The sequence below is a fragment of the Falco cherrug genome, chromosome 14, assembly GCF_023634085.1.
Source record: "Falco cherrug isolate bFalChe1 chromosome 14, bFalChe1.pri, whole genome shotgun sequence".
NCBI classification, from domain to species: domain Eukaryota; kingdom Metazoa; phylum Chordata; class Aves; order Falconiformes; family Falconidae; genus Falco; species Falco cherrug.
In genome coordinates, this window is record NC_073710.1 from 2,358,012 (window position 1) to 2,372,286 (window position 14,275).

Consider the following 14,275-nt stretch of genomic DNA (forward strand, 5'->3'; position numbering starts at 1 on the left):
TGAAGAATTCACAACTATTACCGCAAATATTCTTTATTCGGATCACAGCTGTACAAAGAAACCAAGAGCTAACAACCAACCCTGAAAAAACAAGGTGGAAGGTTGTCCTCTTGCATTCACTGCCCTAGCTCTGCAACAGTTAAAAGGTCCCCACAGCTGTGCTGGCATCATCGATTAGGGTGAACAAGGAAGCGACAGAAAAATAAAGCCACCTTAATTTCAAGCTCCATTAGAACTGAAGGACTTGCGGAGGGGAAGAAATCAATGTTTGGCAAATGGGAAAGGACAAAATCTGCAAAAGGGAAAAAGCATTTTCAGGCTAAGCTAATGCAAACAATGGATGGTGAATAGCACTTGAGGTTGCCCCTTTAAGGTTGTGTCAGCATTTCCATTTATAAACTCTGATTTTAGTTACACTCTAGTAGATTACCACAGGCTTTGGAATTATTCTAGCAGATACCACAAAGTATATCACAAATGTAATATAAAATAGCAGTAAGAGCTCAGTGGTTGAATAATGCACCCTTTCGGTACCTGATGTCAGAGTAAGCTTTTTTAAATTATGAGTCACAAGCGTACATATACATAAACAACACACAGTGCTGGGGCGAGCATCCTGGGACCCAGATTCTACCAACACTAAAACAGAAATCAAAGCTGCCTTTGATACACAGGCTGTTTACGGTACTCTGAAAAACTTGAAGACATCCCAGATACTTAATTTCAGCCTGCTTTAGCTGCCACTTGAACCAATTTCAGTCTAATCTTTTGCCCTCATTTAGATAAAAGCTTGTGTTTCTGCATCTGGACCTCCAGAGAGCTACTCAGTCAATACTCTGAACATTCACACCCAGAAATCAAAACCAAACCCTGGTATGCAACCTTTAATTTCAGTTCTGCCTAGATCAGAAGGGCAAGGTGAAACTGTTGTACAACTGAGACAATTCAACAAAATTTTCCTTCAGCATAATGGAGCCAGGACTTCAGCAGATAAGCAATGTATGCAAGGAGAGCTCATGTCTGTTTCTAGCATTCATTTCACAAATCTGCACAAAGCTGGACCAAGCCTTCAAAGCAAGAGCAACACCATGTCTTGAAGTTACCACTACGACTTTGCACTTAAGACATTTCAAAACAAGCGTACAGGGGAGCTAAAGCTACTATTAAGTCAATGTGGCTTGCTCAAAACACAAAGCACACAGTAAACATAACATATACCGTAATCAAACTATCTTAGTTGGTATACATCAGGCCTGCATCCTGCAACTAACTCCTACCAAGTATGCCAAACAAGTTTACTACAGCATCATCTAACCTCTCTGACACCCGTATATAAACCAAACAGCACACGTGCAAGAGCCAGGTCCCTGCTCACATGGTACAATAGTGCAGCCGTCCCATATAATAATTCCTCCTCTGGCTGCCATTACTGCGACCTGACGGAAGTCAGCCATGACTGTGCTTGCTAGAAGAGGATATCATAGTTTCGGAATCTTTGAAAGACTCAAGAAATGCCTTTTCTGAACAGTGTCAATATCCTGTTTATCCACATACACCCCAGCTTTGGGATACCAGCTTGCATGATCAAACCTTACCTGGGATTTCTAAAAGCCACAAAGAAAAAACCCATGTATTTATGTGCTAAATATGTTATCAAGAACATCAAGAATCTCTTGACTGCCACATTCAACTTCAAAAAGCTTTTACCAAAATAGGGCTTTTTGACAATTTTGAAACATCTTGATCTTTATAAACTCTTGACATAGGAATTGTTATGAACTGGATTTGCTGCAAGAAGCATTCATTGTGTTACATATAACTAAAGAACACAATATTTGAAATGAGAGGGGAAAAATGCAGATTCCTGTAATTTAATGGTAAGCCTAGAAAATCTTTTTCATAATCTTCCCGGCCTACTGCTCTAGTGGGAGACATTTCCTGGACTCACAACCCTTTTATGTGCAAGCAATCTACATTTTACAACTGATAAATAATTCAGATAATTAATTGAGCTGCAATTTGGTGCGCTTCTTTTTAGTCAGCACTATAGAGTACCATTTAAAAGAGGTACTGTACAGAAAGCCCCTCTTGCTCGTTAACCCAAGCTGAGGCTTCTATTAAGGTGAACTCCTAGACTCTCCTAACGCTTTCTGAATGTCTCACATCAGCATCCTGGGACTTCATGCCCTAGGATGCTCCCCTCTGATTCTTCTTGCTATGTTTTACTCTCTATATAAAAAACCAGGATGTTTTCTGGAATTCTTCCTAAGTTGCTCCTCCTGCTTTGGACCTCTGGCCCAAAATAAATACAAGCAGCTTGATGAAGCCTTATAAAACTAATTAGTGAGGAAGGATGCAAACAAATCCCAACAATCATCAGAAGGTATAAGAAAAAGTAATGTAGGAAGAAGCTTTTGTAGCACATCTTTAGCTAAAGCATCAAATAATTTTAAGACCTACTTGGTTAACAGCTAATTAGAGCACAATTAGCAGTGTGTAACATGAAGGTCCTCTTATGTAACTAACAACAAAAACTTAATAAAACTACTCTGAAAGGATAAGAACCTGTTGTTGATGACCACATACCAGAACCTACAGATGAGTGTAGAGATTTGTCCATATTCTAAGCAAGTTACTTTCAGATAACAGACCATCATCATCAGCCAGACAGCTTGAGATGTGACTGCAGATATCCTCAGACAGAGCCAAGGATAATGTTCTGCAAAACAACATAAAAATCCTTGCACCTCTTAACTGCCAAACAAACAGGGACAAAACATTTCAAACTGACACTTTGCTCACGTGCCTGCAAAATGATCTAAAACGGAACACCTTGCTGTGCTTCCCACTGCAAACTGGTTCTCACTAATTTACTATGAATGCTTTCTACATGCCCTGAAGAACATTTAAGATTCAAAGCACGCATGTATGAGGCCTCAGACATGAGTAGTCAGAGTTAAATTAAAGTGATCACTGATTAAATCACCAGTGCTAATCATGATTCAAAACAGTAAGCGGGGAACTTTGATTTCAATGATTAATCTTAATCCTGTTTTTCATTTGTACTTTTTAGCTGTTTTGCTAAAGGAAGGGCTGAATCTCATTGGCCAATTTGGCCATTTAAACACACTGATTTGCAATTAGCCACTCTTTTTATGCTAAATTTGAAGCTTTTCCTAAACAGGAGGATACAATTCTATCTATAGTCACAATATAAATTTATTTTAAAAGCACAGCATTTATTGAGAATCTTAAACATTATTATTAAGCTTGAAAGCATGAATAAGAATCATCTTACTTACTAGATGACACACACACACTCTTACACATGTGCTTCGTGTCAAGCTCCACTAGGATGAACTAGAATCCTATGGGAAATAGGCCATATAAAAGTGTTCAGTCCATTAAAATGCCTTACATGAAGAAAAAAGCATCCAGGCTGTATTTCAAAATGTTTGCATTTCAAATTGTCTCTACAAGACTAAAGAGATCATTAACTTTAATAGCAAAAAGACAGACTGAAAATGATGGCTAGACACAGAGGCATTTCAGCACCTGAACATGCAAAAAGACCAATATTTAAGAAAGTTTCAAGAATGCCTACACAAGTTAAGTACCCAGTTCCCATGGAAATCACCTAGAGTTGAAATCAGTGGGTCTCAGATACCAAATTTATTTAAGTATGGCCGAAGATATCTTGATTTCAGGTGGTAAAGTATTTAAAGAAAAAAAATAATCTCCTCCCGCATCCCTCAAGCTTTTCGCATTAAGAAACCACATCTGTCATTTTGTTTAAAAAATAAATGTGCTTATTTTTATGTAAATAATTTTTAGTAGTTTATGTCAACTGCCATGAATTCAAACTTAAACACTTTTTTTTTTAAGAAATAAACACATTCTAATGAAAAACATTCAAGTATTGACATGGATCACAAAAAAATATACCAAAATGAGAAAATATACTCAGAAGATCACCGTATCAAATGATAAGGCTTGAGATCTGGTATGATTAAGAAGAAAGCCTTCACATTTTGGCTAGGTAACCAGTAAAATAAAGTAAGATGTATCACGCAGTCCTATCTGTTTTTTCAGATGCCACAAATTGAGATCCAATGAGTCAAGAGCTCTGCTGCTTCTGGGCTTGAGAATCTACAGTAAGATTGCTCTTGGAGCAGAAAGGAAAAACACCAGAAATCAAAGAGAATTAACAGCAGTAGTAAACCTAAAGCAAAAAACGGAAAAAAAAGGAAGAGTTCTTAAAAAATCTAGACAGAATGGGGTCAAGGAAGACACGTACCAAGTTTAACATCACCAATTAGAAATACAACAACATCAGAAATTGGAACAAAGGAATAAAATGAAAAGACAGAAAGCGAACAATGCCAGTGGTTTAGAGCTCTCACTCTAAGATTATGCAGTAGATAAAAGTCTCCAGAGTGCACTAATTTTTAGTGAAAGAGAGGGGGAAGTCATCTGGGGAGGGTGAGAGAAGATGTCCAAATTTGCCAGGAATTGCCAGAAGGTGAAGAAGTACAAAGGCCCAAGAAGAAATCCCATCTTCAAGAAACACATTAGATGCTCTGAGGATATGTTGGAGACGTCCTCCAAGAGGACAGAAGGCAGCCCCAACACAGAGGAGTAAGGCCTGCACTCCAAGTAAACACCTCTTTGCCTCGGGCCTCAGGGTACACACATAACCTACTGGAAAGGCTCTGGGCCTTTCAGGCTAGGGGATAAATACACCTGCCTGAAGCCAGGAGACCACAGGGCTCCTAACACTAGAATCAGATTAGATTAAGGGCCCGTTGACCCAAACCAGACAGCTTAAATAAAACATACCATTAGGTAAAACGGGGTAACTTGACACACCTCCGATCCCTCCCTTTCCCTTCTGAAGTTGAGTAGTTTAGGGCATACTACTTTGCAAAAAAGAGCAGCTTACAACTCTTTTGACCCTCCTAATTTAGCCATCTGACAGCAAGGAGAGAGAATATAAACTTCAAAATGATTAACCAGTAATTCAGATTGTTACCTTCAACGCAACCCAATCCCATAACCCAGCTCTTAACTGAGTAATGAATACTGCAGACTATTTCATCACGAAGATGTTCTACAAGGGCAGGTAACCATGATAAAGCAAAAATAGATGGGTCACTCTAATTTCTAAGACAACTGGGGAGATTACCTACAGGAAAACGTTCAAGATTATGTCACACCGGTAAAGCATATGAAACATGGCAAAGTCCACAAAGACAAAGTTATGTCATGTGAGATACAGTGAAAGAAAAGCTATCCCCTCTTTTGCATGTTGACTTAAATGCCGCCCTATTCCAACACCTCAAAATTGCCAAGCAGTCCCACATGTGTTCTTCCAATCAGACATAAAAAAAAAAAGATCTCAAAACTTTAAGTGAGAGATATCCCTGTGCAATTCAGGCTTGCAAAACCAACAAAGATGGGTCCACAAAGGCAGTAAGTACATACCTAGCTCCTCTTGACTTCAGCAAGAGTTTGGAACTTAAAAGTATTTCTGCCGATCTGGTACTTCATGCAGCTTCTGATGGCTAATTCAAACATCTTTCACCACTGAAAGCAGCATCTCTCCTCTCTACTTCCTCTAGCCAGTAGATTAAGTGCAGAGCAAGAGTATTTCCACAACAGTCTTAGAAGAGCTTTGAACCACAACACAGGAATGGCAGTTACAAGGGCTGGGTAATTCACATGTCAGAAAAACCCTACCTGGATGTCAGTGTCCTTCACAGGTTCAAGAGGCTCAAATGTAGTGGCTGCACTTAGACTCTCCAGTCGCTGAGAAATGTGAGATATATCAAGCCCTCTAGACCCCAGAAGAACAGACCTACAAGGAAGAAATCATACAGATATGAAATTAGTATTGAACAGACAGAACTCTGTCCAGACAGTGCTCCCAGCTGTGTTACGAAAACAAAAAAAAAAAACAAACAACTTCAGCCCTGCTGAACTCTTTTCTGCTGTTCCATTGCAGTACTGCACAGCTGCCAAGTCCTTCCAGATAGAAAAGTTCTACAGCATGTTGGTAAATATCTTCAGCAGCAGCCAGAACAAGGTACTGCACTTTTTGGCTTTAGTGCCCAAAATCACAAACAGTAGCTCCTCAGATATTTTTACTATATCGTTTTTTTCCCCGAAGTAGAAGTGTGGGGGGAGAGAACACAGAACACCTCTGCAGTGATTCCATTTCTCCCAATCACACCCTCCTGGCAAGACACCCCATGTGTTAGAAACAAACCCCATAAACAGCTTCTACCCTCTGTGCAGTTTCCAGTGTCAGTGCTCTGTACTTACGCCTTAACATCTGCAGTCTCCTGGGAAGTGCGGGTCAGAGTACGGGAACGCAGGCGCTCCCCTGCCTGCTGGATCTCCTGCAGGTTGCGTTCTACATGAGGGAGCTCAGAGATACCTTCTGTCTCAGCTGCAAGCTGTTCTGCCTGCTGGAGAAGCTCTCCAAAGCCTTCAGTATCCATCTCTGTTGCAGGTTTCACTCAAGATGCACAGAAACCTTCAGAGAAAAGAGAAAACACTTGCTCAGCTATAAGCCATTTCTGTCCCTAGGAAAGCATAGGCAGACCAGCAAGAGAGGGTCTTCTACAACAGCATACTCTTCTGCCCATCCTCCCCAAGCGCTGAACATCAAGGGAATACTTTCAAGTGTCTCAGGGAGCTTTGCCTTGCACAACTATGTTCTCAAGGTAGATCTATGGACTCATCAGAAATGGGGTGCAGATACCATACGACAGTTGATATATTGCCTTGATACAAAGGAGAGCAAAAGCAGAAAATTCCCTGTGAGGAATTTGGTGTTTATTTGACTATAAGCTACTTGTATACACATAGGTACAAGCAGTTTGGAGTTGGACTCAATGACCCTTGTGGGTCCCTTCCAACTCAAGATATTTTATGATTCTGTTTTCATACATTATAAATGGCAACAAATCCATATGCATGCATAGGTATATATGAGGGCTGAAAACACATGATGTATAAACATGAGGTTGAATTAACAGCCAAACAGATGAGTGTATACATGTATGCAGACAGCCATCTACTAAGATGTGTTAATCCATACATCATTAACCCCCAAAGTCAAGAGAAGTAAGTTCATGTTGTTCCAATGTGGAAGACTTGTCTAACTTCAATGCACGCAGAGTTTTACCAGCGTTTGTGAGAATTACTTGCACTAAACAAATGAGAGAATAGTTAAAAGAAACTGCAGAGCATAAGGCAAGGGCTGTAACAGATTAGGACGTTAGTGCATTGTGCAGTTCCGATTCAGAACAGAGCCCTTTATTTTTACAGAAAGGACAAAAATGTACATGCTTGGGATCAATATAGAAAACAACATGGAGCTACAGTGGTGTCCACTTTCATGAAATATGAAACTCAAACCCTCAATTTCACACACCAAATCAATGATTTGCAGCTAAAAGAGCAGCATGCTAAGCACACCTGGCACCTCTGTAAAGCCACAGGAGAAGATCACAGAAATCTAGTCTTGCTGAATGGTGCTACAGACATGGGAATCTCCAGTACAATCTCTTTCTCTCATAGCATTTGCACCCTAATCTAGAGTGCCTGGGATCAAATAAGACAAACCAGATCTCGAGCATGAGAACAGGTCTTTATCATTTACTCAAAAATAAAATCAATGGAGACTCTCTGGTTCAAGGGAGCCTACCACGGAGAAAACAGGGCATTTACAAGCCAAAAATAGACTGCAATTCAAGTATTTCTTGGTACCCCTCAACCATACCAAAGCAATTTAATAGTACAATTTTAATATTCCTCATGTTCTCAGCCTCAGCACCATTCCCAAGTACAACTACCAGCAGCAACAGCACTGCTTTTGTCTGTCTGGACAAATGATTTAAAAGCACTGCATGATGATTCATTCAGACATATGCAATTAGAAAGAGAAACTGATCCCTACTGCCTGGGTGCCAAGACAAACCCCGACAGCCAGCATCCAGAAATGGAGAATTTCGCAAGCGCTCCCCACCCACTTCTGGAAAGCTGGGAGCTACTGGGCGAGGCAGCAATCATATTTACCCTGACTTGTTAATGAGGTGAGATAGCAGAGACTGGATTTGTTTGAACAGATTAGCATGTCACCGAGATGGAGGGAAGCGGGGAGGTGTGTGGAAATAAGCAGTTTCACGCCCTGCAATGCAGTACAGAACATCTTTCCAGCATTTACTTGCGATAACTTGGGGGGGGGAGGGGTAAGGGGTGGAGAAAAAAGCTGGGAGCATAAGAAGGCACTAACTTCTCAGCACTGAAAGCAAAATCATGGAGAATTAGCGCACTATAAAACTGCTCCCAAACCTGCACATTTTTTGCCACAGACTCCACGTCAATACCATATAAGGTCTGTCCCATATATTTGCTGATGTAGGACAACTGCAATAACTCCGTGGGATTGAACCGAATTCAGCAAATACAGAATAAACCATAAACCAGTTATTTCAGAGCAAGTTAAACTACCTGTGATTATAACCAAGCAGTGGAAATGACAGCTCAGAACTTATGTTGAAAGCCAACACTAAAAAGCTTTTCTAAGCAACAGAATTCAAACGGACTGAGTAACAGCACGAACAACTTTGTCTCCACCCTGACAGAATTTACTGCATTCAAGAGACTGCAGTCTGACTCTTAATGCTGCTGTGCAAGATGGAAACTGCTACCACAGTAACGAGCAGAGCGATGGCAGATTTTCATGTCTGGCTGGGGAAGGAGCAACAACTGACACCTAAGGGAAAGAAAATACATCAGAAATTATACTAACTTCAGTGAAACCAGATCGACCTTGGGCTAAAAGTCCGGACTGAAAAGGCTCTTCTGTAAAACAACTTTGATGACTTATCAATAGAAGCTGCTGCATTAGACTACTATTCCATTAAACCCCAGTTTAATGTTTCCCCAACATTTAAAACCACAAATAAACGCTATATATTGTACAAGTTGGCTGGATTTAAGCCAAAAAGAAACTAAAAAAGATGATAGGTTTCTTAAGTCTATTCAGACTTATTATAAATGATGATATATTACCTAAAAAAACCCGAAAAACTCCTCAAAAGCACTACAAATCTATCCAATTAAGAACACTGTAGCTACTATATTCCAAATATGACCACGATAAACATCTTCTGTACTAGCTTCAGAAGGATGCAAAGGCAAAAAACTCAAATGTGTGCACAAGCATCTATTGTACTTCACATATTGACGAGCTTAGTGTCATCTAATTAACTTTGAGAAACAGACTACAAAACTTAAGATTTTTTTTTTTTTTCCAAAGCACTGGAAAAGAAAAAAAAAAGGAAAGGAGGAAGACAACAGAGGAGAAGGAAAGCCTCACCCTCTACATTCAGAATAAATGATTGGCCAGTACAGTTCCACTAGTTGCAGAGACTCCAGAATAGGAAATGAAGAAGAAATCCAGAGTTGCCTTCTCACAGAGGCTCCCACCCTCCCACCCCAGAGTGTTCAAGAGACCCAGTCTGACAAGTCGGGATCAGCGGCTTTTGGAAGGATGACAGAAGAGCACACTAGTAAGAGAAAGCAGATGACTCTTTACTTGCTGCAGCCGAGATCCAAGGCAACAGTGCTTTTTTCACAGGCTCCAAGCCTGCGCTGCTACAGATAGCATAGCAGCTTCTGTCTACTAAGCTAAACATGAATACGTAAAAGGCCCATTCCGGAGGCCTGGGGAATTTGGTATGAACAGCAGTAATAGCACCTAGCTCTCTCACGGCACTTCGCATAAGCGGACATCCAGATATTTCAAAGAGGAAGACAGCCACATAATCCCCATGTTACAGACAGGGGAACAGATTAAGAAATGCAGATATGGAAAACAAAGAGCAGGTGGCCAAGTTGTTGTTTGTTTGTAAAGGAAACACAATGACAATGTACAGGATATCAGTGAAGACACTGAAATAAGTTGCCTTCTAAGGATGCAGCTGCTCTGTCACTGAGCTTTTTAAGAGCAGGACAGGCATAGAGCAGAAATGGTGTACACCTACTGACCCCTCACCAGGAGCACAGACACATCATTGGGGTCAACTCTTGAGGTCTCTTCCTACCTTATTTTCCACATTCCACAAGTGGAAGTGACCAAGTACAACCCAAGTATCTGCTGCGCATTTTCAGCAACTCACCTTCTAAAATGTAAAGCACAATAATAAATGTTTAATCAAACCTAGCAAAGGGAAAACTTCCATACCCTAGCTACACTAAAAACATGAGATCAGGATAGGCCAGCTTAAAAACAAACACCTAAAAGCTCTAAGCTATACTTGGTACTCCATCTGGTACAACAGCCCGTTCCCCCAGCAACAAAGGGCTGATGCAGGAAAAACCTGAATAGGCCACACAACAATCTTCCAAACGTATTGTTTCTTCTGCCACCCACCAATTAATCCTCCCCTGCTTCCCATAAAGACTTTCAGTCCTGTGTGTTTTGGTTTTTTGTCTCATCTGTAGGTAGACATGCAGAAGTCCAATCTTTTTATGACCTTAAAGAGCTGTTACAGTATGTATGTTTAACAAAGATGTTTTATCAAAGTTTTAAAGGCAAAAACATTCAGTTATTTGCTCTTGCACTGTAAGAAAGAACAGGGGCACGAGAATCTTCTCTGCCCTGTTCTGTGATTTAACCTGGAATGGAACAGCAGCCATCTTACATAATTTCTTCCGACATATATTGTAACGCATTTGTCAACACTGCCTTTCATCTACCATCTGACTTTGTAGTTCCTCACAGTGGTCTCAAGCCCCCACTGTCCTGAATAACTGACCTGGCTGGCGGTTTTGCCATCTTACCACTCTCCCCCTTTCCTAAACACTTAGTACTTAAATTTAAGCACCAGACTCTCATCCAACTCAGCAGGGCACTAACTTCCACAGGGCAGCAAACTGACCTTCATTAAATTAAAGAGAATTTAGTTTTATATTTGAAATTCCTTATGTGAAAGTCTAGATCCTCCCCCCTCACTGAATTTCCTGTGATATCATCACCACAGGAACACTCTGGATTTAGATTACAGAAACATGTTTATTCCTCAAGCAATTTTTAAGCTTTTCATTTGTAAGCCCCTAGAAGTTTTCCCAAGAAGTAGGAAACCCTTTTAGAGACACAACAGCAGTAAACCACAGAGGAACCGGCTTTTTTTGTCATCCTTAGTTCTCTGTGACCTAACTACTGTCCCATAAGACAACAGAACCAAACTGAAGGAGGGGGGAAGTAGCCCTCACTTGCACTTTAACTCAACCCTTTCCACTCACTGTTAATATATTCTGGGTTAGAATACTGTTGGGACACAGACGGCACCCAGCACCACACAATAGTTTAGTTAAATACCAATACCCAGTGCATGTACAATTTTAACACAATGTTTTAACTCAAGTTTTAACACAAATGCAGTTTGATATCACATTACAGAAGTCGACTGTTGCTTGCAGTTGGAACCAAACAGTGGGAGCATACACTTTAAGATGATGACTCTGGGAAAATCAAAACCATACACAGAGTGAACTTTGCCTAGGAGGGACTGTCAAACAGCATTCTTTAGGTTCAGAAACAGAGTTCTGCATCTGAGATGCTCTGTAAGAAACCCTTACAGCCATTTTCACCTGTTTTGCATGAGAAGCCAGCCCTGCTGTTGGTAGGAAGGACCTGAGACCTTGCGTAGGGGGAAAGAGCTAATCATCATTCTCATTCAAGGACAGTCTGAAGGGTCCACATCAAGCATTTAAAGATAGCTACCTCGTCCTGCATCACAGTTACTGATCTGAAAAACACAAGCCCTGAGCATCATATATAGTTTACCTTCTGCATTCCAAAGTTTTCTATATCCTGCCATGCACATATGAAAGCAATGCTTGGCAACTACGAGGTCACAAACGTGCTGCAAAACAGAAGTTGAGCAAGGGACAGCATAAAAAAACCTGTGCCTTTCACAATCTCCCACCACCACCAGGTACCTGGCAGCAGGTGCTCTTCCCCCCCATCAGAAGCCAACCAGTAACCCCACCGTGGCAGGGAATGACCTCCACACACGGAGAGACACCAGATCACACGCTTACACAGACAGGCTATCCTGGTACCTCCCCATTCAAACAACGAGCTTCTGCTTCCTGAGGCACCAACACGGCACCTCGGTTAAACGATAGGCTCCCCTTTTACAGCTAGGCTTTGCACTGCAGACCAGCACAAACCAGCTCGGATGAAGAGACTGCTCCTCGCACGTATAAGGCCAGCCCCGCTGCCTTAAAGCGGGTTATTTTTCGGGCAGAGATACACAGCAACGCCCGACGAGCCACAAGAAGGCCCACGGGGAGGCCTGCGAGTGCTCCCCGCCAGCCTCCCGCCGCAGTGGCCTGCGCTGCGGCTGAGGAGCTCGCCACCGACCGCGCCGCGGCCCGGGGCTGGTCGTGCCCTGCCTCCCTGAGGGGGCTCTCCTCAGAGGAGGCCCCGCCGGAGCCCTCCGCCGCAAGGGCGGCCCGGCGGCCAAGGAAAGGAAGCCCCGGGCCGGGGGAGACTGCCGAGGGCTCAGGACCCGGCAGGGGGAGACCAGGATGCCCGCGCTGCCCACCGAAGGAGGGAGAGGCGGGAGGAAAAGCCATGACACGCCCGCGAGGCGCCCTCACCTGCCCGCCGCTCCAGCCGCCGCGCCTGCCGGCCCCGCGCCGCGGGCCCCTATTGGCCGCCTTCACGCCTTTCTCCGTGCTCCCATTGGCCGATCCTCTGCACTTCCCCGCGCCTAGAGCTTCTATTGGCCTAGCCGCTCATCCCCGCCCACAGGCTCCCGCCCCCTCGAGACAACAACTTTATTGAGGCGCTCGGAGGAGGACATGGACAGAGGGGGGGGGGGGGGGGGGGGGCGGCGGCAGCCGGAGGAGACCGCGGGTTCGAGGCTGCCCCCTGCCCCTCCGCCCCATGTGCTTAGTGCTGCGCACGCCGCACCGCGGCGAAATCACAAAAATAAAAAGAGAAATACAGAAATAAAGTGCATGGACTTTTTCCTCTTTGCCCTCCCTTTTCCTTCATAGCCACTGCTAACTCACGCTGATCAACCCCATCTGAGAGCTGTTTCCCTGGGAGGGAAAATGAGGGTAACAAATTAATCTGGCTTTTCCTCCTATGGAAAAATAAACCAGCCAACAAACCCCCAGCCAGCAGGTACTCTCTCCTTCACCAGAGGAATAGTGTTCTGAAGGTGCATAGGGATACGCTGCCTTTTGTGGGCACACAAACAGAATAGCGGGGGGCAGGACACCAGCACCAGCCTTGGAGCAGATGGCAGATACTTGTAGGGCAAGATCTGGGAAGTGGGAATTTCATGGACCCTGACAGGGCATATCCAACAGTCTGCTTGTGTAAGAGGTGATGGATGGACCTCGTCACTGCTCCAAAACATCACCCAGCCAACCTTCAAAGTCCCTCCCTCATAACTGCGATCGTGTCTTTTGTCTTCCTTAATGCTTGTTTTAACAAGTGGCAGCAAGAAACACCCCCCTGCTCCCCTTTGCCCGGCTCTCTCCATATCCCACTGCCTTTCTCCTCGGTGAAGGGTTACTCTTGCTGAGGAAATCCCCAGCACCACGATCCGGCTGCAGTGACCCCCTCACATTCTGTTTCGTGGTACCCAGCAAGGGAAGCGGACGCAGCACCCAGATTTCCTACAGCCCTTTGAAGCTGGATGGATTTCCCCATTGATACAGCCCCCATTTCCAAGATTTCCCACGTAAAAAGCAATCCTCGTGCACTCAGGGGCAGTCCTGGCAGGGGCTGCAGCTGCCATCCCCTAACTGCTAAGGGCAGGCGGGGGTCAGGGCACATTCCTGCCCCTCCATGCCCTGCCTGCTGGCAGGAAAGCTGCCCTCACTGGGATGTGCTTGGGCAAATTACATCCCAGCCTACCCAAAACCATTGAAATCCACATTTTCCCCCAAGGGTGTCTCCTTACACGCAGGATGAAGCACCAAAACATGGCTTTCCTCGAAGGCTCCTGGGGTTTCTTTTCTTTGCCTCACCAAACACCAGGTTTTTTCAAGCTGTCATAAATCGTCTCCCGCCACTTCATTTTTTCCCAGTTGCAAGCATCACTTGGGGCACATAAACACACCCAGGGTGGGTCTAAAATGTAGCTCGCTGGGGAGCTGCCCATGCCCCAGCCTCCCGGGGCAGGAGCATCTCTAACATACGGCAGAGATTTAGGATCCCACCAGAGTGTGGGGC

The 14,275-nt window shown here is 43.6% G+C and overlaps 1 protein-coding gene across 3 annotated transcripts in view; it reads right to left on the reverse strand.

The window, feature by feature from the left end:
- NUP93 (nucleoporin 93) overlaps positions 1-12,747 on the reverse strand; it is an 81,878-nt gene extending 69,131 nt beyond the window's left edge. The window contains exons 1-3 of one of the 3 annotated variants that reach the window (XM_055726674.1): positions 12,685-12,747; positions 6,325-6,538; positions 5,740-5,857 (exon numbers count right to left, since the gene is read on the reverse strand). In XM_055726674.1, coding sequence (XP_055582649.1) covers positions 5,740-5,857; positions 6,325-6,503 — 297 coding nt within the window. In that variant the 5' untranslated portion in view covers positions 6,504-6,538; positions 12,685-12,747. Of the gene's footprint in view, positions 1-5,739; positions 5,858-6,324; positions 6,539-10,118; positions 10,170-11,863; positions 11,929-12,684 lie in introns of those variants that run through there. The other 2 variants (XM_027813190.2, XM_027813191.2) reach the window with 2 other exon arrangements.
- Positions 12,748-14,275: the final 1,528 nt, after the last annotated feature.